The 26,142-nt window shown below is 50.5% G+C and overlaps 14 protein-coding genes across 14 annotated transcripts; 8 read left to right on the forward strand and 6 right to left on the reverse strand.

Annotated features, from left to right (window-relative positions):
* Positions 1-532: 532 nt before the first annotated feature.
* Positions 533-2,052, forward strand: TRUGW13939_03233 (uncharacterized protein; the record flags this gene model as incomplete). Its single annotated transcript, XM_035486418.1, has 3 exons — positions 533-630; positions 709-1,923; positions 1,980-2,052. The coding sequence occupies 3 exons, from the start codon at positions 533-535 to the stop codon at positions 2,050-2,052; spliced, it is 1,386 nt and encodes a 461-aa protein (XP_035342311.1).
* A 472-nt stretch (positions 2,053-2,524) lies between these two features.
* TRUGW13939_03234 (uncharacterized protein) lies at positions 2,525-3,024 on the reverse strand (the record flags this gene model as incomplete). Its single annotated transcript, XM_035486419.1, has 2 exons — positions 2,525-2,703; positions 2,766-3,024. 2 exons carry the CDS (start codon positions 3,022-3,024, stop codon positions 2,525-2,527), a joined length of 438 nt encoding a protein of 145 aa, XP_035342312.1.
* A 411-nt stretch (positions 3,025-3,435) lies between these two features.
* On the forward strand, positions 3,436-4,218 carry TRUGW13939_03235 (uncharacterized protein; the record flags this gene model as incomplete). Its single annotated transcript, XM_035486420.1, has 1 exon — positions 3,436-4,218. One exon carries the CDS (start codon positions 3,436-3,438, stop codon positions 4,216-4,218), a length of 783 nt encoding a protein of 260 aa, XP_035342313.1.
* Positions 4,219-4,652: 434 nt separating this feature from the next.
* TRUGW13939_03236 (uncharacterized protein) lies at positions 4,653-5,067 on the reverse strand (the record flags this gene model as incomplete). The annotated part of the gene is made up of 2 exons (XM_035486421.1): positions 4,653-4,991; positions 5,047-5,067. 2 exons carry the CDS (start codon positions 5,065-5,067, stop codon positions 4,653-4,655), a joined length of 360 nt encoding a protein of 119 aa, XP_035342314.1.
* A 494-nt stretch (positions 5,068-5,561) lies between these two features.
* TRUGW13939_03237 (uncharacterized protein) lies at positions 5,562-6,258 on the forward strand (the record flags this gene model as incomplete). Its single annotated transcript, XM_035486422.1, has 2 exons — positions 5,562-5,777; positions 5,857-6,258. 2 exons carry the CDS (start codon positions 5,562-5,564, stop codon positions 6,256-6,258), a joined length of 618 nt encoding a protein of 205 aa, XP_035342315.1.
* Positions 6,259-6,724: 466 nt separating this feature from the next.
* TRUGW13939_03238 (uncharacterized protein) lies at positions 6,725-9,356 on the reverse strand (the record flags this gene model as incomplete). Its single annotated transcript, XM_035486423.1, has 4 exons — positions 6,725-8,198; positions 8,251-8,391; positions 8,449-9,251; positions 9,309-9,356. 4 exons carry the CDS (start codon positions 9,354-9,356, stop codon positions 6,725-6,727), a joined length of 2,466 nt encoding a protein of 821 aa, XP_035342316.1.
* A 653-nt stretch (positions 9,357-10,009) lies between these two features.
* Positions 10,010-10,950, forward strand: TRUGW13939_03239 (uncharacterized protein; the record flags this gene model as incomplete). Its single annotated transcript, XM_035486424.1, has 2 exons — positions 10,010-10,290; positions 10,344-10,950. The coding sequence occupies 2 exons, from the start codon at positions 10,010-10,012 to the stop codon at positions 10,948-10,950; spliced, it is 888 nt and encodes a 295-aa protein (XP_035342317.1).
* Positions 10,951-11,185: 235 nt separating this feature from the next.
* Positions 11,186-11,785, reverse strand: TRUGW13939_03240 (uncharacterized protein; the record flags this gene model as incomplete). Its single annotated transcript, XM_035486425.1, has 1 exon — positions 11,186-11,785. One exon carries the CDS (start codon positions 11,783-11,785, stop codon positions 11,186-11,188), a length of 600 nt encoding a protein of 199 aa, XP_035342318.1.
* A 282-nt stretch (positions 11,786-12,067) lies between these two features.
* On the forward strand, positions 12,068-14,539 carry TRUGW13939_03241 (uncharacterized protein; the record flags this gene model as incomplete). The annotated part of the gene is made up of 1 exon (XM_035486426.1): positions 12,068-14,539. One exon carries the CDS (start codon positions 12,068-12,070, stop codon positions 14,537-14,539), a length of 2,472 nt encoding a protein of 823 aa, XP_035342319.1.
* Positions 14,540-14,737: 198 nt separating this feature from the next.
* Positions 14,738-15,181, reverse strand: TRUGW13939_03242 (uncharacterized protein; the record flags this gene model as incomplete). Its single annotated transcript, XM_035486427.1, has 4 exons — positions 14,738-14,761; positions 14,816-14,897; positions 14,960-15,069; positions 15,179-15,181. The coding sequence occupies 4 exons, from the start codon at positions 15,179-15,181 to the stop codon at positions 14,738-14,740; spliced, it is 219 nt and encodes a 72-aa protein (XP_035342320.1).
* A 566-nt stretch (positions 15,182-15,747) lies between these two features.
* Positions 15,748-16,335, forward strand: TRUGW13939_03243 (uncharacterized protein; the record flags this gene model as incomplete). The annotated part of the gene is made up of 2 exons (XM_035486428.1): positions 15,748-15,808; positions 15,878-16,335. The coding sequence occupies 2 exons, from the start codon at positions 15,748-15,750 to the stop codon at positions 16,333-16,335; spliced, it is 519 nt and encodes a 172-aa protein (XP_035342321.1).
* Positions 16,336-17,983: 1,648 nt separating this feature from the next.
* Positions 17,984-18,850, forward strand: TRUGW13939_03244 (uncharacterized protein; the record flags this gene model as incomplete). Its single annotated transcript, XM_035486429.1, has 1 exon — positions 17,984-18,850. One exon carries the CDS (start codon positions 17,984-17,986, stop codon positions 18,848-18,850), a length of 867 nt encoding a protein of 288 aa, XP_035342322.1.
* A 419-nt stretch (positions 18,851-19,269) lies between these two features.
* TRUGW13939_03245 (uncharacterized protein) lies at positions 19,270-20,466 on the reverse strand (the record flags this gene model as incomplete). The annotated part of the gene is made up of 3 exons (XM_035486430.1): positions 19,270-19,519; positions 19,583-20,295; positions 20,362-20,466. The coding sequence occupies 3 exons, from the start codon at positions 20,464-20,466 to the stop codon at positions 19,270-19,272; spliced, it is 1,068 nt and encodes a 355-aa protein (XP_035342323.1).
* A 277-nt stretch (positions 20,467-20,743) lies between these two features.
* TRUGW13939_03246 (uncharacterized protein) lies at positions 20,744-25,028 on the forward strand (the record flags this gene model as incomplete). Its single annotated transcript, XM_035486431.1, has 6 exons — positions 20,744-20,883; positions 20,939-21,533; positions 21,585-22,162; positions 22,222-23,125; positions 23,426-23,914; positions 23,973-25,028. The coding sequence occupies 6 exons, from the start codon at positions 20,744-20,746 to the stop codon at positions 25,026-25,028; spliced, it is 3,762 nt and encodes a 1,253-aa protein (XP_035342324.1).
* Positions 25,029-26,142: the final 1,114 nt, after the last annotated feature.

Genomic DNA, 26,142 nt, shown 5'->3' on the forward strand with positions numbered 1-26,142 from the left:
TGCTGACGGCCCTGCATAAGCTGCTAAAGACAGTCAGACGGATTCCGCTGCAAGACCAGGCCGTTTGGCAGAGTCTTTTGTTTCCCGACGACAGACAGGCGGGATTTCGGGCCTGCAAAGGAACGGGCGGGGGGTCCGGGGGGAGAGGAGGGCGAAGAAGAGAGGAGGGGCGACAGGACGCTTTCTCGACTGAAGAGGAGAGATGCGTTATGCTGTCAAGACAGGCGTGTCTGTCTGGCGGGCTGGCAGGCTGCTAGTAGGCTGCTAGTCGCCGAGTTAGGTCGGATGACGGCGATGTGGGGAGCGGCCAAGTGAGGAGTTGGGGCCAAGGCATGTGGTCCGGCCGATCGTCCCTCACACAAGCCCCAAACCGAGGGGCACCGCCATATTTTTTTTTGTTCGAACTACGCATTTGATACTACGGTGCTACGTACGCATTTTGAGACTGCGGGGAAAGCACCTCTGCTACAGCCTGGCATTTGCTCCAACTCTCAAAACCGAAACTGCACACTGTGGCTTTGTGTGTGCCACGATGGTCTCAAATTCTGCAGCCCTGACCCCAGGCCTGTCATCGTTCCTCAAGTCCCTGAAAACCACGCCGATCGAAACGTCGATTGACAATCTAGTCTCGTGAGGAGTCCTCTCAGTTGTGAGACAGTGAAGAAGAAAAAAGTCTGGATTGAATCTGACCTTAGATCTGCTCTACAGTTTGTTGAAACGCCGCCAGATTCGCCTATCGCGGTCATGCGCAATAGCAACTGCCTACCTGCTCCTCCGCGTCGTCTCTGCCTTTCGCACCACCGATGCTGCAAAACTGATCGAACGAGTCCAGAGTGTCGGCAGACGGTTGATGGTCGCCCAGCCGAGGGAATTAGTGGTTGGAAACATAGTCAGACGAGTGCTGGGCCTGATCAGAGATGAGGCAGAGGATGAGAGGGAGGCTGATTTGTTCATGGCCAGCGAAGCAGAATCGGACAGTCGCCCACTCACTCCTGGTGAGAGCCATTCACCACCGCGTTCGCATGCAGGACTTGTAGGAGACGACCACATCATCCCCGTGCACGACAAGGATTCGCTGTATGTCCGCCATGAGGGCTCGGAAAGGTCTTCGTCACGACCGCCTCTGTCGTCTGCCCCCGTGCAGACACCCCCCGTCATCTCCATGTTTAGTCTGCTCCAGCACCCAGAGGTAGCATCGCCTCAGCCTAGCTCGCCTGGCACCGCCTCTCCGTCAGGAAGATTTCAAGGACAAGGGCAGCACAAGGACATCCGTGCTGAGGTGCTGGACGGCATCGGCGAGATTATTGACGAGCTGGGCCAGGTGGACGACCAGATTGCAGGATATGCTCTGGAACATATCCACTCGAACGAAGTCATCCTTACCTACACTTCCTCAGCCACAGTCCAGAAATTCCTCCTGAAAGCTGCAGCAAAGAGAAAATTCACAGTCATCCACGCCGAATCCTACCCAAACAATCATGATGCAACTCATAGCCGCGTCAGTGGCAGCTCCGAAAACGACGAAGAGAACCTCAACGTGGATTCTTTCCAGAAACCCTTGACTGCACTGGGCATCACAGTCATTCTGATCCCAGACTCTGCGGTCTTTGCCATCATGTCTCGCGTCAACAAGGTCATTCTAGGAACGCACTCAGTCCTTGCAAACGGCGGTCTTATCGCCGCTGCAGGCACGAGGGTGATTGCCAGAGCGGCCAAAGTTCACGAAACCCCCGTGGTGGTTGTCAGCGGCGTGTACAAACTAAGCCCCGTTTATCCGTTTGATACCGAGTCACTTATCGAGTACGGAGATGCAAGCAATGTAATTGCATACGAGGATGGTGATTTGGTCGACAAGGTCGATGTTGAGAATCCCTTGTATGACTATGTGCCGGCCGAACTGGTGGATCTTTACATTACCAACTTGTAAGTTGTTCTTTATCCACCTTATTGTTTAAGAATGCAACTAACTCATAGCACAGGGGAGGCCATGCTCCTTCATACCTTTACCGTATCGTTTCGGATCATTACCGAAAGGAGGATATCTCCTTCTAGTAAGATTGTGCAAATGCTTGTTTGATCATTAAAGCATGTGAAATGGGACAAATGACATACTCTTTTTCTCTCTCTCTACGATTCAAGTAATAGAACTAGTTTTTAGAAAAGTTTCATTTATATTTTTTTGTGCAGGATAAAGACAGCTGGTGCTGTCCTCAGGAAAAGAGAAAAAATGGCGGTATCGTCTAGAGAGAAATAAAAAGAAAATATTTCAAAACCTTTCCTTAAAACAAGTTTCATGACGCCGCTGATTGATCACTTTGTTTTCCATAATAATGATCCCGCACAATCAAGATCTAATTCCCTGATGCCATTATTGTGGTATTTTTTTCTCATCGAATTGTGGAAGATGGGTTATAGATCGTAAAAACCCATCGACATTCATCTTTGAAACCGTAATAAAAAAAACTCCCAAAACCGGTTTCGTCCACGCATCACCCTCGCGCTCGTTGTTATTTGCTTGTTTTGTTTAAGAGCGGGGCTTCTCCTTCTTCTCCTTCCAGAGGGCGGACAGACCGACACCAGAGACCTTGACGACCTTGAAACGGACACCGGGAATATCACCCTTGGCCTTGCCCTTACGACCGAAACCGGCGAGGAGAACTTCGTCGTTCTCGTCGACAAAGTTGAGGCAACCATCGTTGGGGACTGCGTTTTTATATTAGCATGTGCGTAGACACACTTTGTCAAAAAAACGAAAAAGAACATACCGAAAGCAGTGACCTTCTTGCCGTTCTTGATCAACTGAACCTTGACACACTTTCGGATAGCCGAGTTGGGCTGCTTGGCCTCAACACCGACCTTTTCGAGAACGATGCCCTTGGCGTGAGAAGAACCACCGAAGGGAGACGACTTGTAGGCAGTTCCGAGGAGGCGCTTCTTGAAGGCCAAGTCGGACCATTTCTGGTCACGACGGTGGTCCTGCAGCTTGCGAGCGGCGTTCAAACCACGAGGCTTACCCTTACCCATCTTGGCGAGATGTCCGTGTTAATTCTGCGAGAGAAGCAATTGTCAGAACGATGAACGATTTCGAAGATGATGGAAAAGGAAGAAAAAATTCCAACGGGCAGAGCGATGCAAGTCGAATGGCTAGGCCGAGAATGAAAAACAGTTCGCAAGGGAAACGTACCGACTAGATGGATATGGCCGGATGGCGAGTGTGATTGTCGAAAGTCGAAGTCGAATTCAACTCTGGCTGCGGTGTTCTTGCGTTGCGGGAGTCGAAAATGTGGGTTTGTGCTCTAAGCGAAGTGCGGGTCGCCCAGCGCCCAAACGGGCTAGTGCCGGAACAACCTCGGCCTGCCTGTAACATATAGCTAAGCTTGTCTACAAGTTCAAGCTCGATATTGCATTTCAACTGTCTTGAGAATAGTAGCACTCATGTCTCTCTCTCCAAGGCCACAGCCTGCTTCCAGGCTCAGCTCTCAGCGCCTGCCGCCTCCATCATTGTTCCAGGGACCGCCTTCACATAATGCGTCAGATAATTCGCTGCAGGTTGGACTGCTGCCCAGCACTCAGGTGTCAGCCATGGCCCCGACAAGCGTTCTTCACCGGCAGAAATTCCAAAGATCGAGCACGTCGAGACACTCGGCTGCTTCCTCGGAAGGGAACAGGAGCCTGTCCCCCTTCCTAACGCGAACACAGTCGCAGCGAGAAGTCGACAGCGCCGAGGTGCTATGGCAGGAGATGCAAAACACGCTTGCCGAAGTAGAACTGAGCGCTGTCAAGGGAGAACACGTTTTTGGCGAGGAGCATTCAAAGGCCCTCGAGGAACTGCGGCTGAAACAGCTCAAGCTAGCCCAGGCTTGGACGAGAAGCGAGGTAGACGATATCGATCAGACCCAAGAACAACTTACAACCACAACCACAGCAGACAGTAAAGATCAGAAACCAGAGTCTGCGTCTGCCAAGGGAGTGATTACAGACAGCGCAGCGACGTACCAGGCCCTCGAGGCTGAGACCGAAAAGGACCTGCAACAAGCTCGAAGGAGGCGCGATGCAAACGATCTATATTTTGACCGTGTGAACAATGGTGTGCTAGATGTTGTCGCCAGTCTAGAGGAAGTCGCTGAGGCGATGCGCGCAGTAGAGAGAGAAAGCAAAGATATTTGGAGTGACAGTGGCAGCGAGGTTGTCCACACAGATGCCCCATCAACTGGATGAACGTTGTCATCGCAATCGAGACACACGCAGATCCCTCCAACCCTCAAGCCGCGAGATAAGTCGCCTTTCTCGGCACTATATCGATAGCTGCTATAAGCTACTACGAATCACCCCGTATGCACGCGATAATTGCGCCATTGACTGTGCCAGACAGACTCGCCGATCATCTCACCATCTCACCATCTCATCCTACGATGTTCATGGCCTTGGTGTGTTTAAATACCCTCTGAACTGATTTATTTGCCGCCTATCGATATGAAAGGCTACCAGATGTAATAAACAGGCAAAGGGTGAAACCAGAAAGGATAGGTATAAAACATAGCAAAACGCCGCTCATGATGCCTGATAGTCCCAAAAACAAAGATCACGCTCAAACCTCCATATGTAAAAAAAATTTAAAAAAAAAAAATTCGAATGTCCTCATAGAGCTTAAATCACTCTCGTTTGACAAATCTCGATATCGTTTTAAAGCCCTCCGTCGCAGTCTGACTGACATCTTGCCATCGTAAATTCAGCGCCTTTGTAGCCAACGTTTCCACCTCTTTATTCCATTGATGCTTGAGCAGTTCCTCCGCAGAAGGTTTCTTTGAGGTGTCCTTACGTAACGGTGTTTCTTCCTGTGCGAAACTTCGATAGTAAGCTCCCAGAGGCGAGGAGATGTCGTTCAAGATGGCGACCTGTTCGCGAATGGCGTCTCGTTGCTGTATCCGCGTTGACCGGTGCACTTGGACGCTGAGATAGAGGACCGAGGCTGTCAAGGTGAAACCGCCAAACTGCTGGTCAATTAGATGATGTACCTCGCTGGAAGAAGAAAACTGAGAGACGTACGAAGCCAGTCATAAAGCCCATGGTGACAGTATTAAACAGGACTCGGTACGTCGAATAAAAAAAAAGATTTGGCGATTCGATGATCATGCGACTGCGTTTCTAGTGATTTGGACACAGCGGTCAGGATTGTCGAGCACCGCTCATATTCTGGATCTGCACAAGTTGAAAATATACGACGAAGCTGTCGTTTGTATAATTACTTCGTAAGGAATAAAATGATGGACAAGAATGTTTTCAATGGTTGAAGCCGATAAATCGGGTGACGATCGGGACCGCGGCTGATTGGCCGAGCCTAAAGACGGGCAAACTCCAAACCTCCAAAGATTATTTTCGCAACACCTCATTGACTCTTTTCTTCGAACATCAGAGCGTTATTTTCACTTCTTGCATTATTAATTGCGTTCAACACCAACTCGTTCTATTCGCCTGCTACCCAATCGCCCTTTTCGGCAAGGCCACGCGCCTCTTTTTTTTTTTCTCTTCTTCTTTGCCCTCGTTTTTAAAACAACAACACAATGGCCGGCGGCGCAGCTAAATACCGCCATTTGAGTCGCAAGTCGTCTCACCGACAGGCCCTTCTTCGAAACCTCGTCACCTCTCTCATCAAGCACGAATCCATCACAACCACATGGCCCAAGGCCAAAGAAGCGCAGCGCCTTGCCGAGAAGCTCATTACGCTGGGCAAGAAGAACACGGAGCAGAGCCGGCGAAGCGCTATATCGATATTCTTTGTATGTTTTTTTTTTCTCTCTCCAATACTCTATTACGTTTGATATATAAAATGGGCCCGACTAACAGATTCCAACTTAGACCCCCCACGCACTCATCCCTAAACTCTTCGGTCCTCTTCGAGAACGCTACGCCAGCAGACCCGGCGGTTACACACGAGTCCTCCGCGTGGAGCCCAAAAAGGACGACCAAGCCCCCAGCGCCATCCTGGAACTCGTCGACGGACCCAAAGACATGAAATTCTCCTTGACGGCACGAAGACTCGCCCGACAACGAGACCACGGCATTTACACCCTGACCGAGTTGGATCAGCTAAACTCAGTAAAAGCCACCAAGTTCCGGGAAGGCGGTGTCGCGTTGCTGGAGGCCGCTATTGAAAAGGTTCGACTGGAGACGGCGGAGGAAAAGAAGGGAGAGAAGAAAAGTGTAGAGGAGCCAGAGGCGAGAGAGGCGGCGAAGAAGAGTGAGAAGAGCGACCAATGAAATGAACATCTCTTAGTAGATTTTGCAACCATGTCAAAATACGTGTACTTTTATTCAGGTGATTACATATGTAATTCAGTTTATATCATTCCAAGCAATATTTGCGTCTTAACTTTAATCAGCGCGAGGGTTGCATGATACATGTACACCTTTAAATAGACTAATAGCAAAACATACATTCACCTAATGCTATGGATTTCATGTTTTTATTCCTGGTTCCAGTGAAAGAAGGCCAAATATGATGATGCATTGGCATGTTCTCGAAAAAGCGCCTTGTAAAATGCCTTGATGCCTTTCCATTCCTCCTGTACTTTTCCGACAACATAACGACAAGCCTCCGAGGTACTCCGTTAATTACGCCAATAAGCCATTGTGACAGAGACGTGACAATAGAAATTGGCCAGCATGTCAAAATCAAAATAAATCAACAAAAAAAAAAGCGAAATTCAATGGCCTGTTTTTTTGTTCAACTTGACTTTGAAACGCTCGTCCCTCCGGATACAACCAGCGGCCCATTGTTGGCTTGTGGTGGGGTGTTGTTCGCGTAGTGATTTGTCGAAATGGGAGGATTACGAACGTTGGCATCAAATTCTGAAGACACTTCTGACGGAGGAGGTTTAGGGGGGAGGTGAGCCGGGGTGCCCCATTTGGCAATCGAATCGTTATGCCCAGGCTGTGCGACGCGAGGCACCGATACCGGACCAGCAGTGTTGTTTGGATTTCTGTTGTTGAGCATAGGTGACACATGAGCCATTGGTTGGGCATTGTTCTCCATATAGCCTGTCCATTGCTGAGGATTATTCAGTTGGGTATTGCCGTACGTCACATTACCGGTGTGAGGCATACCCTTGTTTGGGTAGCGGTTCGTCGTCGAGTTGCCTCCTGGCACAAAAGACCGAGTCTGTGGGTTGAATGTCGGCCTGTTGTAGCTTCCAGGGACCGGGTGACTGATCATGTTCTGACCGGGCGAAGAGTAATGTTGATTCGGAGGTTGGCCGTAAGGATACGAGCCTGTATTCGCAGCCATTGAGGTAGGAGGGTAGCCAGACCACTGCATAGGTGCATTGCGCTGAGCTGATGGCGAGTAATTATTTTGATAGGGCTGGCCAGTCCAAGTCGATGATCCATGCGGTGAAGGTTGCGTATAGTTCTGCTGTCCATAATTATTCATAGACGGCGGTGAACGGGTTTGCGCATGTCCCATCATTGGCGTGGGTTGGTTGAGGGCAGCGTAGCCCGAATACGGGGATTGCTGGGGTGCAGCAGGAGCCTGCCATGAACCGGTTTGTCCCATATGGGGCATGTTGATAGGATACTGAGGGGCGTTATTCATGTTCGGGTATACGGTTGAAGCATGAGTGGTCTGAGGATAGTTCACGTTAGGTGGCGAAGCACCTGGACCGACCATATAAGGATGTTGGTTGAAAGCCGTTGCATTGGGCAATGCCACTGGCGCCGTCCCCGATGAATAAGGCACCCCAGGGTAATACGCATTGAACTGAGACCTGGCCTCGAAACTGTCGTCATGGGGGGTTCTCTGCCTAAAGTTCTTTTTCCGACCGCTTGCTGAACTTGACCGAGACATATCTGCGCTGGTATCACCAGTAGGTGATTCTCCGGCCTTTGACTCAGGAAAGTCTCGGAAAATTCTCTCTCTGGCTTCTTGGTACTTTGCTTCACGTTCTTCGCGGGTCATTGCTGATCGGTCTTTCGCTGGCGTAGCTCCAACTGAGGATCCTGTAGGATCATCATCATTGCTACCGTCCCCTTCGATTTCCGAGGAAGGTTTTGACGGTGCTGAAGAGCTAGCTGCAGTGCTACCACCAGCCGACGGTCGGTCACCGCCCTGGCCGTTACGGCGCATGATCTTCATAGCCGGGGCATTCGGTGAAGGTGTGTGGGTTGAACTGACCGGTCGTAGCAACGATAGAGGCGTGGGCCTAACTTTGATTAGCAAATGAAGAGCAATTCAACCGGTAAGGGAGTACGAACAATCTACAGAATGGAGTACGATGCAGCCGAACGGAAGTGGCATTGTTATCCACGAAATGCGTCAAATGATAATAATCTCCAAGCTTGTGCGCAAGAAGACGGCCGAATGCGTTCGAGGGCGGCAATTCCAAAGATTGTTCTCTGCAGAGAATATATTAGATACTTTTCTACATGGTAAAAGGCAAACAAGGCACTCACTTTGAATCTTGAATAAAGACTCGAATCTTTTCCTCGAGTTGCAATAGCAGAAGACGGTCCTTGGGAGAACTCATAGCCTCCAATAGTTTCTCGTCTGGCTCTAATGGATACCCACTGAGAGCTGTTCCAGGTTGAAACTCGGCTTGGTTAGTGACAACAAAGTTGTTGGATACCGAGTCTGGAGGAATTGTGCTCGCAGCACGAATGTCGCCGTCAGGGAAACGCTGCATAACTGTTGGGGTGAGGCCACGAATTTTTTGACCATTTCCGTCGCGAAAAGGGTCACGGAACCCTCTAGTGCCAGCCTCCGAGCCAGTACGTGAGTTGGCGGCGCCAGAAGCAGCACCAGAGAGGGAATCGTCTTCGTCGGCAGCCTGGACACTTGCACTATCATCTGGGCGAAGAGAGTCTTTTTCGTCCATCGCAAACGTAGTCACAGAAGCCATGCTCTTAGAATCAAAGCTCGTCGGCTTGGTCGAGCTGTTTGACAAATGGGTTTGATCGTCGTCGAAAGATGGTTCTCTTTGGAGTGCACCAGCGGCATGACCTTCGGTCGAAGATTGGGAGCCTCCTGAGACATGCTGACCATTCATCGACAGATTCTCCACGCCGTTTTCAAGACCTTGTATGATGGTATCCACGGGAGCGTTTTTTAGGCCTTCTTGGTCCGGCTGGCTCGGCTGTGTGGTGCTCGATGTGTGTGATATCGGCGGGCTTTTCGATTCCCCAGTTATCGTATTTTCTGCTTCATCATGGGCAGCAGGACCGCTTTGGGGCTTTGGCGGCGGAGGCATAGCGACAATCTAAATAGTTATTATTAGTACTCTTGTTACACTAGCCGGGAGAAACAAAGGACATACTCTTGCAAACGAGGGCCGAGAGTCAGGCCGTGACGCTTTTGAAGCCATCATAAACACGCAAACGAAACCAGCACTTCAAGTACACCAAAGAGCTTTTGCAATTAAAGGCTGTGTAGAGGTGAGAAGAGGCTCCGCACGTCGAAAACAGACCAAATCACTGAAAATCTCTCGCTTCAGAGCCCAAACAAAGTAGCGACATCTCTCTGAAATATGACGTTCGCCATAGGGGACTGTTGAATTTTACGGAGCGGGTTGGGAAGCCACGAAAGAGGCCGTGTTGGAGCCGGATCTCATGTGGTAGTGGCGTGGTGAGGGAACACGTCGAAAGGCCCTAGCGAAAACGAACGAGGATTCTGGGTTCCAATATCCCGGAGATCTCTAGTCAAGGCCTGGACTGAGAAGCACGGCGGACAGGAAGTATGTTGAGTGTCGCCGGGGCCCTGGGAGGTGATGAAGATCGATTCGTAGTAAAGACGTCCGAGCAGCGTTTTTCTCCGTGGGGTTTAGGCTGCGACCGCCCTGTGCTTGCCGCGCGCGTAGCCACCACGGCGGCTGCGTCTGGTTGGCCGCGTCGCTAAAGCGGCTTTCTTTGATTATTTCGCTGTCTTGTTTGAACGATAGACCTCATTTTTTGTCCACTTGAGATTAGCCCAGATTGACAGAGGAGATTTTTCGAAATTCTAAAATCGTCGTCGCCCTCCATGAACAGATATCGAAACGCCCCCGGCGCCCGAACAGGAACAGGCCCGTCAAAAGCCACTGCCTCGACGTTGTGCCAAAAATGCCTTCAACGAGATATGTACTCTCATCCCTACTCATCGCGGCCTTATTGCTTACCTGGACCACGTCACTATAGCTATGAATGCAAGGCGACAACGCAACAAAGACCATATATCTCAAGACCGTCACGCACGCAGCAACTACAAAATCCAGACCTTGTCCCCAAGTTAACATATGATGCCCCCAAGTCCTCAGACCAAATGTATGTTGCCAACAACTAATTCCATATGTTTCATACTAACAATAAGCCAACAGAAGTGGTCTTGCAGACGAGATTCTAGCCAAGCAAGAGCGAGAGCGCGGCAGGCAGCCAGATTCAGAACTCGACGATGACGACGACCTTTCTCGGCGCCGTAAAGACCGGTCTCCGAAGCGAAGGCGATCTGCATCGCTTCTCTCGTCTGCTTCTGTATCCACGATTTCGACAGATCGTTCTCGTTCGCGATCACCGGATCTCAGAGACCGAGAGTCAAACAGCCGACGGAAAAGACAGTATAGCCATAGTTCCTCCGACAAAGCCGATTCGCCTATGTCTGCCGAGGAGACTCAGTCGCCAAACATAGGACGTGATACTGAGCGCAATATTCGAAGAAAGCGACAAGCCTCTAGTCCAGACGAGAGAGGCCGGCAACGAGGATCACCGGTACGTGGAAGCCGGAAGGGTCGATCACCTAGTCAAAGCAGAGAAAGGAGTCGCATTGCAAGAGAGCGACGGTCAATGACGCCAGATGCAGTACGTTCTCATGATGTCGGGCGGAGGCCAAAACCGCAAAACGAACCTGTACAACGACGGCGAGAACGTAGTCTGAGTCCTTTTAGCAAGCGGCTTGCCCTCACCCAAGCCATGAACATGGGTAGATAGTGAAAAATATAGCATCAATTGATATGCGACATGGCTGGTTAGAGCTGTCCTACTTTGTATTATATGAATGATAATTATTTTTGGCATTGCAAAAAAGATCCAAGAAATCGCCATTCTAACAAGTAATACATTATTTCGAAACGCCGTCCTGCAGGGCAATGTTATCTGAAGATCATCCTAACGCCAGGTTTTTATACACATGCAAACGATCTCCGTGAAGGGGTATCATCAATTTTTAAATCATATCCTCATCCTCGTTGTTCGCCTCCTGCTCGCGAACATGAATACCTTCCACCAACGCATCCCCTTCAATGCCGACTTCTTCGCCGTCTCCCTCTGCATTGCCGGGTCGTGCTTTCTCTCGTCCAGCACGCTGTGCATTCTCAATCCGTTCGCGCACCAGCCTGGCGATGGCGTTCTCTGTCCTGACATTCAACACCCGCGTCTTCTCGTCTAGATAGCGTTTCAAATCCCAATTCGGTTTCTTCGGCTGAAGTTTGAATAGATCTATCGGTTGCTCGGCTTCTTCGTCCTTTTCGGCCTGTTCAGCAGCCTTTCTCGCAATTTCCGAAGCCTGTTGTTCGAGAGTCACTCGGCCATCGGTCGGAGCTTGCTCAAAGCCAAGTTTTGGGCCACGCGTCTCCGGATCGTAGTTTCGGCCTGAGAGATATGCTTTGGCAATATCCTGGGCCTCATCTGTTGGTTCTTCATCGGCTATTGTCACATCGCCGAGTGATTCAGGCTCAGGTTGTTTCCGTTTCAAAGCAGCGAGCTTCGCAAGCCTAGCCTTGCGCTCGGTGGCGGCGGCCTCGAGAGAGGCGTTGGTCGACGACATCAGCCGCAGTTTTCCGAGTGCAATATTGGGAGATTTTTTATTTATTTATTTTAATATGCGTGTGTCGGCTCGAATGCTGAAAAGGGAGCTTATAACGGACGAGGTTGAACGCCGCAAAGTCTCGTGGTGGAGAACGAACGATTTTATTTTCTTGGGTTTAGCCGCACTAGCCACAATCCTTAGTTTCCATGTCAAGCTTTAACATTTTTCCTCCTCGCTCCAAAGAGTCAAGATTGTCGCATGCTCGCTTTATTATATGCAACATTCATTCGCGAGTTCTGAATGCCCAGATATACGTTCCCCGTGGGTAGACTCTCAGCTCAGCTTACCCCCTCTGGAGCTCGATCGAGAGCCTCGCCGCAGGGATGGAGCCGAGTCGCAAGAAATCCAAGCACACAAGGCTGCCGCTCGCAATCAACCGTACACAATGCCAAAGAAGCGGCGCTCGATAGCCACTTGAAGTCCGGGGTCGGCCGTATTGCAGATCTTGCGAAAAGGACAGCACCGGTGGACAGTGAGTCGGCCCAGAAGTCGACGACGCCGAAACCGAAACCGAAACCAAAGTCGAAGTCGAAACAAAACCCGGAGATAGGTGCTTCGCAGTCAAATAGCTCTGTCGTTTTCAGGTCTCTCAAGCTAGATGGAGATGTACCAACACCCAGGCGGAAGCCCAATTCGCACCGGCCTGCGCCTAGGAAAAAGGGAGAGATACCACCGGGATACAAAGTAGTGGAAACAGAGGAGGGGAGGACATATGTACCAATAAAAAGCCAGGTGCCAAAGATGGTGAGCGTGGCAATTCACCGTGCTCAGCGGTCGTTACAAGAACAGGGCAGAGTTCTCAGTAAGGAGGCATTCGACTTTGAAGTCCGTCTTCGTCTTACTTCAATGTACCCTTATACTGGAACTCTCAAGTGGTGGGATTCTGCATACCAAGAGATATATACGGCCAATTTGGATGAGCAGGATCATACATGGGAAATTCCGCGACGATTCGAGTACGTTAAAGCGTTGATCGAGAAGATGAAAGACGAAGACATGCAAGAAGTTTGGAAGGGCCTAGATAGAAGGGGCAAAGCAGCAGCCTGGCCGGTAATCGCCCTTTGGCTCCTCCGTGAATCGCCTGACAGGTTTTCCGAATTTTTACTGGCTACGCATTCTGATCCGTATCCTCCCTTTACAATGGTCAGCGATTGTATGCTGTACATTCGCTTCTTTCATAACGAGTTGGCCCAAAAAGAGATATATCGTTCGGCGGTGCAGACTTGTATGGGTCCGGCCCGATGGCCGGTCATCTCGCTTTCTCAACGTGGTGCAAGGCTATATCTTATGACTGCTGGGTTCGAAAAGGCCTCTGAAGCCTTTGAAGAGCTGAAACAGCGAGAATCGCTGATTTCTCCGACCACGCTACTTTGCTTTGTGAATGTATTTACTCAAGCAGGAGAGATCGACAAGGCGATCGAGTGTCTTCGCATGGTGCATGCCACGGATGCCGAGTCCACGTTTATCAACTCGGATATCGTAGGACGACATTGTTCCAGCCTCCTCAAGCTCGATAGCGTTGTAGAAGAGGATGGAGAGCGCAACTTTAAAATCCTCCCTCAACTGCTGAAGCTAGGGATCAAACCAAACCTTATAATGATGAACATTATATTGGCAAACGCCTTTGCCACAGGCGATTCCCATCTGGGCCTCGATATGCTGAAATACATGAAGGACCAGGGCATGAAACTGGATGCCTACACGTATCTCGAGTTGCTGCATGACGCCGTTGCTCGACTTGACCGTGATCGTGTCCAAGCACTGATGCACGAGATCTCGTCTAATGCGGAATTCAAAAACAACAAACATCTCTCCAGCAAGGTTTTCCATGCACACTTCATTTTCGGAGCGAAGGAGTTGTTTATAAGGGCGGGATCGACTGGAGCGTTTGTGGAGATGCTGGAGATGTACAGTCGCTCCTACGATCTCACTCCGTTGAAAGACCTCGGCATGATTCCGCCGCACTATGAGAATCCAACCACCCAAGAACAGCGCGAACCGTCGCCTCCAGTCTTGTTCATCATTATTGCGACCTATCTCCGCGTTCAGCCTGATGCGTCGAGCTCGTTTCGTCTCTACCGGAAATTCAGAGAGCTTGTTGAAGAGGGCCACCCTGTGATCGCGCCGATGGCTACATATCCTCATTTATTCAACGAATTCATACTTCCTTTCCGTGCTGCCGGATCCGATCTACGCGACTGTCTGTCCATTATGGAGGATATGCTGGAACCCGAGTCCAGGTACATCACTATCCAGGGGGCGGGCACTCGCGTCAAACGCGCCAAACCCAATATCTGGACGTGGAATACTCTGCTGAGCGTATTTAATGCTGCACGCCAGCCCGATGCTGTCAATGTGATCCGAAACTTGATGCAAAAGCACAATGTTGAGTACGACCACGTCACGTGGACCACAATCATTTGGGGCGACGTCAAAATGCAAGACATGATGACTGCCGCACTCTCGGTCCAACAGATGGAAAACGCCGGGTTCATGCCCAACTCGTACACACTGCGGGCGCTGCGAGAGTCGAGGGACCCCGAGCAACTGCAAACTGCCCTGGAGTCGCTCAATCAGACATCGCGGGAGATTTTGGAGTGGGAGAACACGGTGGTGGAGCAGGAGCAGGAAGAGCTTCTGGATAAAGGATTGCAGCGTCTTGCCGGTGCTGTTCGTACGGAGCAGGCTGAATCAGGCACTGAGCAGCCTTGAGATACCCTATTTGCATGTTGGGAGTTTATATAAATAAGTGAAATATGTCGACCATAGATATGTATAAAAGCATAATATTCATCAGCGGGCACTGATCTTATACTCTACATGTAACAACATCAATCTTGGAACACTCGTATTCATAGTCAATCATAATAGCTTTGCTTCTGTTTCTGTTTCCCAGGCTAAGCATAATCTTTAACCTCCAATGAAGATGGAAATCTATAAACCATTAGCCGCAGTTCTAGGTAAGAAACAGGAGGGGAATTAGCTTACCGCCATAAAGACGCAGCATATACTGATATACGGACTCAGCCGTTCTCCAATCCTAGCAGACTTCCAAAATACGCCAAGGATGCTTGAGTAGACATTAGCATAAACTGAACATCCCTTTTTTATTGTTGCTTGTCAAATACATACCCATGCTGGTTGCGATCCATGAAACCTGGCGCCATAGAATGTGCATAGGCACTTGTGCAGATGATGAGAAGAATAACAAGTAGCAGAGACTGGAAATTGAAAAGAGCAGTCTGTTATATAGATAATCAGTCAGTTGATACCACCCAGTGATGGATTTTTGGGCACTGCTGGCTAGCACAGTGGTTTTCACCAGCCTACCAGCTATTTAAAGCTACTCACCATCTTTGCTATTCTTCACCTTAGTAGGAAAACAGGCGCAACAGCGCAAAAAAGGGATTTTCACAGTGCCACTTGGCAGTGTTCAAGGTAAGTGATGCAGAGGGATCTATATCTGTGAAAGTTGGATCCAGAAGAGGTCTGGACAGCAGCTGGCTTCAATAGCACACTAGACCAGAATGGAGTAAGCGCGCGGGAGGACAGGTAAGTCTTGGCTTTCTGCTGTGATTGGTTACTTGATCAGATGGCGGCCCCACTTAGGCACTTGCTGCAGCATCTTTATTATCACTATCTCCATCTTTGTCCTCAAACAAGTGTCATCCCTATCAAAGTAACAATGATAGGCGATTGATCTCAGGCGATGTAGGACCTAGCTACTCAACCTGTAGCTTTTTTCGACCTTCCGCTCCGCTCTCGCGACCCGACCGCTCTCTGTCTTGGAGAGCGAGCTGCCAACTCGCACCCGCGCGACCACTTGGTTTCCTTCATTTTCAACACTTCATCTCGAAGTCGACTAGGCAGGAACGCCGTAAGAAGAGAAATCAACCAGACTTTTCTTCAAAGAAGCAAACATGGCTGAACCACGCGCTCGTGCTGCTCGCCAGAAGGGGCAGATGAACTTTCCGAATGAGAGTACGTTGGTTGTCTTGTCTTCAAAACATTTGAAACCTTTTCAAGCTAATTCAGTATATATATATACAGTGCGTGCATTTCTCAGTGGTCATGGTGATCGCGACGCCCATCCGTACTGCCCCCAGGGCCCGTTGCAAGAGACAGTTCGTGTCCTCGACGAAGTAGTAACCGACTACATCTTGGAAATGTGCCACGAGGCAGCCGGAGTTGCCAACTATGCGCGACGCCAAAAGGTCAAAGTCGAAGACTTTCGCTTCGCTCTACGCCGTGACTCGCACAAACTCGGTCGTGTCCAGCAGCTGTTGCAGATGGACCGCGAGCTCAAAGACGCACGAAAGATCTTCGACCAGGATGACGACCAGGTGGCTACTAGCAAGAAAGTCGCAGAGGAATTGGACGTCAGCGTCGATGGTACTGTTGAGACTGCGACTGGCAAGAAATCCAAGGGCAAGGGGAAGCGTGTTGCTCGGCGTGACTCTGACGCAACCGAGGACGGCGCCCCCAAGAAACGCAAGGTCGATGTTTGATCGTTGATAGAAGCGTTGGATTGGCTCTTGGCTTGTGGAACTGTTTTTATATTCGGTTACAACTTGGATGCATGGTTTGTAGCATGGCTGGCGTTAGGGGGAATTACAGCTCTAGAATGAATTATGAATATTAATGCCTGTCTTTACATGCGTGAGGCTCCAATAGGTTCAGTGCAGTTACCCAAATCTCGTAAAGACCCGACAAATAGTGATGATATCATTAACTCTAGGTATTACGGAAACCGCGAGAATGTATTTTTCTATATTATAAGTAGAAGTCAGTGCCGTTATCGATCAATTGATGCGTCAACTGGAGCTGACAGCTGCTGTATGCAGGGCGTATGAATACATAGGGTAGCTTCTAGGGATAGTCACTTCGAAGTACTTAAACACAAACCTCGTATAATTCATCGTATAGCTCGATCGTATACCAGTTGATTATTCAACCTTATGCTTGACTAGCTATAATCCGATTAGGTCCACCGTGAGCTGATGCCAACTAGTGCTGGAGTATAACCGTCCACTTTATAATCGAATTGAGGAGGGTTATTAACCACTCGCCATTCCCAAATACCAGACTTTATAGTATCACTATCAATATGTGGGATATAAGATCTGAAAGACTGGCCAATAATGGTTGGCTAGGGTATCAGAGAAACAAGCCGAAAGAAATGCTTGGTCATTTTGCTAGCGAATTCTGCAGACCCTGACTGAACTATCTAGTACATACCTACGTAGTAGTACTCCGTAAACTAGTTACTCGAAGAGCCCACCGGAAGAGGCTAATCCTACTCGTTCTAATTAAATTTTTACTTCGACTGAATTATTGTCATCTGGCTAGCGGTCAGCTTTCCTCACGGCAGAATTTTCCTAAGGAAAAAAGAGAGAGAGAGAGAGAATTTAAACCCGACCTCCGTGCTGACGGTGCCGATTTCCGCGATCCCAGCCAAGCGACTCCCGGAGATCCATCGGGCTGACAGACCCTGAAAATTTAGGGCTTATGGAGTATATATCGGCGTTTATTGTCTTCTGTTCAAGTAATGTTGTAAGCGAGATAATAGAGCTAATTATTAGTGTAGGTAAATTTCTGACATGATTGGGACGGTTCTCGCGATCTATGGGGGCTGAACATTGTTCTATATACATACTCTGAATACGTTATACAGTTTACTCGAAGAATTGTGTGTCGAGACAGCATGGATACTGAATGAAAGCAAGATTAATTAGCCCCTAATCACACGCCCGGCTTCCCAATGTCCCAGTCAAAGTGGACCTACCAGACCAGCCATGTGTGAAATCATGCTTATGCTTTTCCACAAGCACAAGAAGATTTCCCTGACTTGTTTAGCGCATCTGACTGGCGAACCCTGGCCCATGGGCCTATTAGCTTATTAAGACGTACTAACCCAGTGACAGGTCCACTATCGGGGACTTTCTAGTTTCGAATTCGAAAAGGGTGCCACGTAAACGTAGTGTGCGGTAGATGCAATCTGTGCCCATTGTCCACTGTCGTAGCCTATTACTCTTAGAAACTAGAGCAGAAGAATAAATATAAGACGAGATCTACATGCCCCCCTAACTCTGTTCACGTAGAAACTGTTTCTGCAAGTATCTTCTCTTTTCACACATATCATTAGGGTATATCAAAATGGCAGACCTACAACTATATCAATGGATATGGCCTCTCCGCCAGCCCAGCCGCACACGACCAACCGACAAGCCCATGGCCGTACTGGGCCTGGGCATGCCTCGCACTGGGACTGAATCCCTTAAAGCCGCGCTGGAAGAGCTGGGCTACGCGACATACCACGGCTTCGAGCCAGCAGGCAATCCGGGCGACTGTGTGACCTGGTGTAATCTGATCGAGCAGAAGAACAAGACGAAGACGATGAAGATGACGACGACGAAAACTGCTGGAAAAGTAGAACCCCTAACAGCAAAAGATTTCGACAAAGTGCTCGGCCATTGCCAGGCCGTCTCCGACACGCCGAGCATCTGCTTCGCCGACGAGATGATAGCCGCCTACCCAGACGCCAAAACCATCCTAAACTACCGACCGAACATCGACGCATGGCAAAAGAGCATCACCGCCGTCGTGGGCCGCAACGAGGCACTCATCGGCACACTGATAAAAAGGGTTCTTGTCTTGTTCTCCCCAGAGCTGTTCTGGCTACAACAACACGTCAACCGCATCGATTTCGATACGTTGTGGCGCGGGGATATCATTGCAAACGCTACCACCGTATACAAGGAACATTATGCCCATTTGGAGAAAACTGCGCCGCCGGAGCGTACGCTGCGCTGGTGTGTGCAGGATGGATGGGAGCCGTTGTGTGAGTTATTGGGGAAACCAGTGCCGAACAAGCCGTTTCCGCATAAGAATACGCCCGAGGAGCAGCAAAAGGTGCTGGCAAAGAGGCTGTGGCCGTTGGCGAGGGATGCGATCTTGAGGTTTGTCTTGACTATGGTGGTTGTTGCGGCCGGCGGCTGCTGGCTGTGGGCGAGATGGAGGTGATTTTCACGTCAATGATTCTATACTGTATATATATTCTAGATGTCAATGTTATTTTTACGAAGAATTAAAAGTGCTAACGATAGAAGATAAATCTCAGTGCCATTGCTCGGTGTTACATATCAATTGATGTGTCGTTTCAGTCAATATCGTCCTGATCTAATATAAACAGTACCCAACCACTCGTCCTCAGGCTCGTCCATGCATGTAGGAATCTGTAGATTCGAAAGAGTAGACTGACATGATACTCCAATACGCCGTGCCCTGGTCTCTTTTCTCTTTTCCTTCTGTTCTTCATTGAAACATATGTTGAAGGCGAATATCTCAGATTGCTCAGCAAGATTACAGATCCCCCCCACAAAAGGCATCAAAAACATGATCGTGGTATTTATTCATTTCATAACTTTTTGCGTCTTTCGTCTTTAAGCCCGAACCTCCTCGGCATTGCGCTCCTGGTTGCGCTGCTGCTGCTGGCCCTCACGGCCGCCGCGGCCGCCTCCCCTGCCGCCTCGCTGTCCACCGCGCTGGTTGTTGCCAGACTCACCTGCGTTGGCTCCTTCGCCGCCGCCGAGCGTGATCTGAGCAGTCGCCAGTCGGTTCGACAGCTCCATCTGCGTGCGGATGGTGTTGGCGAGGTACGAGACGACCAGGATGTCTTGGATGTGTTTGTTGCTGTGGACGGTCAGTACATATACATAGATATATATAAGGTAGAGAGAAAGAAAGAAGACGTACAAATCGCGCTCAATGTCAGCCGGCTCAACCTTGGGAGCCAGGGCAAGGGCATTCAGCAGAAACTGGCCAAGTGCCGTCGACGCAGGCGCCTCCTCGTCAATCACGGCCTCGACATACTTGGACACACGGTCAATCATGCCAATGACCTCCTCGACCGCGCGCTCCAGGGCCTCGACATCGGTGAAGATACCGGTGGTTCGCTCCTCAGTGTCGCGAGCATTGGCAATAGCCTCCAAACCGTTCTTCTCCGCGTCGGTATACCGGATCTCATACGGCACGGGGATAAAAGCAGCGCTATCGGCAGCGCGCTCTGCGGTGACGCCCACTGGAGCCGAAATGTAGGCGCGCGTTTCAATGTCCTTGCCGGGCTCAGTCGAGACAGTCAGGTGCACGGCCGGGTGAGGCCATGTGCCGTCGCCTTGGCCGCCGTAAAAATTCTGAATCAGGGCGGAAAACGTGTTGAGCTCTGACGAGGTGGCGTACCAGCCGACGAGCACTTCGCGCGGGTTGGCTCGCAGGTGCAGCGTCAGCATTTGTTTCTGATACTCCATATCGACCTCGACCTGGTCGGTGGTCTCGGTGTGGCCGACGGCAAAACAGCTTCGGATTTCGACTTCGGTGCCATCTTCACTTCGGGTGCCCAGTAGCGTGCCAATAACACGGTCCTGGTCGGCGTTGCGGCGGAGGGAGTGGTCGAGGATGGAGAAAATGGCCTTTGGTGGGAGAGGTCAGAACTGATAAACACCCTTTTTGCTTTGGTTATCAAGATATCTACATACCTGAGGCTGGATCACCACATTCAGAGGGGCGGTGGTTGGTGCAGACCCCACCGTCACAGGGCCCAAGGGCCGCGCGAGATGCAGAAACGAGTCGGTCTCAGCCATGTTGGCGGGATATATCAGAAAAGACAGGCCTGTTCCTCAGCGATAGAGAAACAGACGGGGGACAGCCTATCTGATTTTTTGCTCTTGGCTTGGCGGTGGATGTCGTGGAGACAAAGTCTCTTTGTTCCGCCCGCTGAGGGTGAGTCGTTGACTTTCCCGAATTGTGTGTGCGAGCCCGAAATTTCACGCTAAGATAAGATAAGCCCGAAGACATCAACAGCAAAAAAAAGATTCTGCATTATTGTGAGACAACGTATAATTAAATAACTGCGAAAAAATGGCACCACCACGTGGCCGTGGACGAGGGCGAGGACGAGGGCGAGGGTTCTCAGGGCCTTCAAGAGGCGGTCGTAGGGGTTCTGGGTTTGCGCGAGGCAGAAACAATCGTTTTCAGACATCCCGGGTCGAAGAGACCAGGTAGGAGTCGCTCTTTTTTTCTCGTTTGTCCAAGGCTAACTGCTGGCTGGTACAGAGAGGAGGAATCTCCGTCTGATGGCGAGGACCAGTTTGAGGGGTTTGCGGACGATATGGAGGATGTGGACGTCGATAGCGAGTCGTCTGCTGAGGAAGAGGAGGAGGAGGAGGAGCAGACCGCTGACCGACCATACAACGTTCTGCTGCAACTGCTAAATACCGATTCCAATGCGGACCTTTCACGCAAGAGGCGAAAGCTTGATAACGGAAAAAGCGAGAAACAGAGTCGGCCAGAGCCTGTGGAGGAAGAAAAAGAGCCCGAGGATATCGACGTTTTAGAAGACCGGGAGGCTTCGGACGATGACGCCGAGGGTGAAGCCAGCGAGGCAGACGACGAAGAAGACAGTGAGTATAAACCTACAAAATTCGTTAAGGGACTCGCTGATTATTTAGCTGCGGACCCGTTTGAGAAGCACTTTGCCACACCCGACGAGGCCGAGTTATCCAAAAAGACCCAAGAGGCAGCGGCTGGCAAATGGCGCACGATCAAAGCTCCTCTTCCTGACGACTTCAGGGCAATCTGCAATGCTCTGGAGAGCGAGGGCGATTCCTGGGGTCTGCCTGTGGCTGTGAAAAGCACTCGTAACTTAAAGGTTGGTCTTCATTCCAATTATAACTTATCTACAAGTCTGACTGTAGTATAGCTCAAAAAAAAACTGGAATCTGCAGCAGCAGAGGCCGTGCCAAAGTTTGACGGCCCTTATCAGAACATAGCGTCGCTGCTTTTCAACTACAACGACGTGCTTTTCGGCGGCCGAACAGCATCGAATGCAGCGCAGATGCGAGACATACTCAGCATCCACATACTCAACCACGTCTTGAAAACACGCGACCGAGTACTGAAAAACAATGCTCGTTTATCGAAAGACCAGAGCGAGGATATCGAAGTGCGAGACCAAGGCTTTACCAGACCCAAGGTGCTTTTGATTCTACCCACTCGGCAAGCTTGTGTTCGGTTTGTCGAGAGCATCAGCCGCATCTACCAGCCAGAGCAGCAAGAGAACAAGAAGCGCTTTATGGACGAGTACAGTAGCACGGATGATCACACGTGGGACAATCGAGCCGAGGATTTCATCGACCTTTTCGGCGGAAATGACGACGACATGTTCCGACTGGGACTGAAGTTTACGAGAAAGACCATCAAGTACTATTCCCAGTTCTACAACTCCGACATCATCCTGGCCAGTCCGTTGGGGCTGCGGACGATCATGGACAAAGAGGAGTGAGTACCTATAACTAAGAAGTCTACAACCAGTAATAGGTTGAGCTAATATCTTGCAGCGACAAGAAAAATGACCACGACTTCCTCTCGTCGATTGAAATCGCCATTGTCGACCACGCCGACGGCCTGCTGATGCAGAACTGGGACCATGTCGAGTACATATTCAGCCATATGAACCTGCAGCCCAAGGAAGCCCACGGATGCGACTTTAGCCGGGTGCGCTCATGGTATCTAGACGGCCGGGCGCGCTACATACGCCAGACCATTGTCTTGTCGTCATTCATCTCGCCCGAGGTGAATTCGCTGTTCTCGCAGCGCATGCAAAACATTGCCGGCCAGGCAAAGATTACGCCGACGTACAACGGAGCCATCACCGACATATCCCTACCTGTGCCGGTGAAGCAGACATTCTCACGCTTCGAGTCTGCCTCGCCGCTGAAGGACCCGGACATGCGCTTCAAGTATTTTACCACAGCCATCCTCCCGAGCATCACGCGCGCGGTGACTGGACGCGGCCAGGGCAACGGCGCGGGTATTTTGATCTTCATCCCATCGTACCTCGACTTTGTGCGGGTGCGCAATTTCTTCGCGTCTTCGGCGCAGGCGGCCAACATCTCGTTCGGGGCCATGTCCGAGTACTCGGAGGGCAAAGACATATCGCGAACGCGCAGCTACTTCATGACGGGGCGGCACTCGGTTCTGCTGTATACGGAGCGCTCGCATCACTTTCGGCGCTACAAGATCCGCGGCGTCAAGCAAGTGGTAATGTATGGACTGCCAGAGAACCCCATCTTCTTCCGCGACGTAGTCGAGTACCTGGCTCTGGACCCGGCAGCGTCGACGTCTGCGGCGGGCGGAGTGCGCTCGCTGTTTTCGCGGTATGATGCTCTCAAGCTGGAGCGAGTTGTGGGCAGCCAGCGGGTGGGCAACATGCTGAGGGAGCGCGGCGATACATTTAGTTTTGTATGAAAATGTATACTAGTACCTAGTAGTAGTAATGAAGTTGTATATAAATGCTAAGAAGTTTCCCCGCACGCGGCTGATAGCCGAGTAGCGCTGATTGGCGGGCGGGGCCTTCCCTGCCTGACGAGATACTACTGTCACGAGACCGCTGCCTGGTAGTGGTTCGCCGTCCGGATAGGACGGAGTTCTTTCCTTCTTCTGTATATATTCACACGAGACTTGTCTACATCTATTACGATTCTTTCAGTTGACACGGTTGTACCTGTGCTGTCAAACAACCGACGCAAGACCGCAGAATAGAGATCCACATTTACTTTCTACTTCATCTACTTCAAAGAGATGAACCATGATACCACGAGTGCGACGAGGCATATAGACGACAGAATGGAGGCACCAGGTGAAGACCAGACACCAGACCAGCCATCCAAAACCCTTGAAAATGTAGAGCATCTGGATGCCCGCCAGCACACTGCAGCGGCCAGCGGGGGGATGCGTCCCTCGGCCGATACGCTCTTTTCCTCCGACCTTTCGATGTATACCGGCGGCATATCCAGCACCAGTCATCTGCATATCAACAATGACTCGTCGCGAGCCTTGCCCTCATCTCCCACTAGCCCGGGAGGAAGCAGGAAAAAACGGTCGCTGCGATATATACTCTCAAAAGGATGGATACAGAGCAAGGGAATGCTCATGGTGATTGTGTCGCAGTTCTTTGGGGCGTCCATGAACGTGATGACACAGATTCTCGAGCGAGACGGTAGCCATGGGAAGGCCATGCATCCGTTTCAGGTAAGCAAGCAAAATTAGATTAGAATCTGAAGAAGAAGAAAAAACTGACAGCGGCCAGATCCTGTTTGCCCGCATGTTCATCACAGCAGTAGCCAGCTACGCCTACATGTGGTGGACGCGCGTGCCAGATCCCTTTGGCACACGAGAAGTGCGGTGGTTGTTGATTGCTCGCGCCTTTGGCGGCTTTTTTGGGGTGTTTGGCATGTACTTTTCGCTGCTGTACATGCCTCTAGCGGAAGCCACAGTGCTCACGTTCCTGGCGCCGATTGTGGCGTGCTATGCCTGCTCATTCTTGTTGCCGAACGAGCCGTTTACGCGGAATCAGCAGTGGGCTGCGTTGGTGTCGTTGCTTGGAGTGGTTTTGATTGCGCGCCCATTTTCGGGTGGGAAGATGGAAGACGGGCTGGACCCGGGAGTTTTCTATAACAGTACCATGACGGACAGTCAAATGCAGGCCGAAGAGGGAATAGAAGCGCCTAGTGCGTCTCAGCACCTCCTGGCAATCGGCCTTGGTCTGATAGGCGTCCTGGGCGCAGCATGTGCCTATACAACGATCCGACTCATCGGCTCGCGAGCACACGCGCTCGTCAGCGTGACTTATTTCTCCACATATACAACCATCGTCTCGACAATCGCCATGCTGGCCATCCCGTCAGTTTCTTTCCGTCTTCCAGGAAGCGCGGCAGAGTGGGGACTGTTGTTGGGTTTGGGAGTGAACGGATTCACCATGCAATACCTGCTGACCGCGGGCCTGGCATATCAACCAACATCAAATACAAAAGGACACGGCACGCGCGCGACGTCGATGGTATATACGCAAATGCTGTTTGCACTGTTTTACGACAAATTAGTCATGGACACGTCGCCGTCGGCGATCAGCTGGGCTGGGTCTGGCTTGATTTTGGGGTGTGCGCTTTACGTTGCTACGGTGCGCGACACTCCTCCTCCTCCTCCTCCTCATAATAATATGCAAGAGGAGGATGGGATTCAGGTCGAGGACAGGGTTCCGGCAGGTCTCGGAATTGGATTGGTAGTGGATGAAGGGGGGAAGGATGTTGAGGAGGGTCGGGGGTTGCTGCAGACACACGAGAGCGATGGCGAGGCTTCTCGATAGAACTTGCTAGTATTACTGTCGATCTTAGAAGAAGAGAATGCGGGGTTGAGTCTGGAGTCTGGAGATGTTTTGTCGATGCACTCCAGTGACTCCACAGTGTCCACACAGAGCATCCACACTTGAGGGTTTTAGCTTGCTGCCCATGTCTGACTCTGCCCTGTTGTAAAAGCCATGATAGAAATGAGATGTTTAAAAAAATGAAAAATAAATAATGAGAAGGAAACCAGACAATGCCCCTATTCAAAAGGCAAGGTAGCATTTCCGAATGTATGTATATGTATATACTCCGTGTACAGTCGACTCGGTAAAGCCCGGACGCCCGGCCGACAGAGGTCCGACCGAAAGGCTTGTTCAATGTTGCGTATGCAAGTCTAAAAGAAACAATAAATAAAAACGCCCTCCACCACTCCATGAATGATGAACCAGGCAGAAATGACCCACACCGACTACTACGTACTTCATACTGGACTCCTGAATACGGAAAGCTTCAAATTTTGGGACTTTACATTCCTAGTTACTTTTACTTCTGAAGGGTAAAGGGAACCCTGGATAGAGTACTCCGTAGTGGATGCAAATGTCCGGAATTGGCATTAGCTTTCCTGATCGGGTCGCCAACAGACAGGTCAAAAGAGAAAAAGAAAGCGCAGGAAAAAAAAAACCCGTAATTTAGTTGCATAGAGTCTGTGCTCATGCGCTGCCCTGTTTCTGCTAGTTTTGGTCTGTTCAAAAAAAAAAAAAAAAAAAAAAACCAGATGTACCGAGTATTGGAGTATGATATTAAAAAAAAACGCTATAGGATGTACGTATTATATAACGGCCCGCAATGCACTAGCGGGAAACTCTCGTCCGGCAAAAATACGCTAAGCCCAACAAGGTCGAAGTTCGGCCGAGCCTCGGGCCGACAGCCAATCAAACAGCGCATAGAAGATCCACCACGACGTCATAGGGCAGGCGCGGGTGCCGACAAGACCCGATGGCGGGGATCCACTCGCTGGCAGCTGATTGGCGCGTTCCTCGCGTGGTCGCAGCAATCACAGCGCCCCCTGGTTCATGGGTGGCCAATGGCGATGCTCACATAGGCCCCACTGCTCCGAGAGCCATTTACTTGTCGTCC

The sequence above is a fragment of the Talaromyces rugulosus genome, chromosome II (genome assembly GCF_013368755.1).
Source record: "Talaromyces rugulosus chromosome II, complete sequence".
Lineage (NCBI taxonomy): Eukaryota > Fungi > Ascomycota > Eurotiomycetes > Eurotiales > Trichocomaceae > Talaromyces > Talaromyces rugulosus.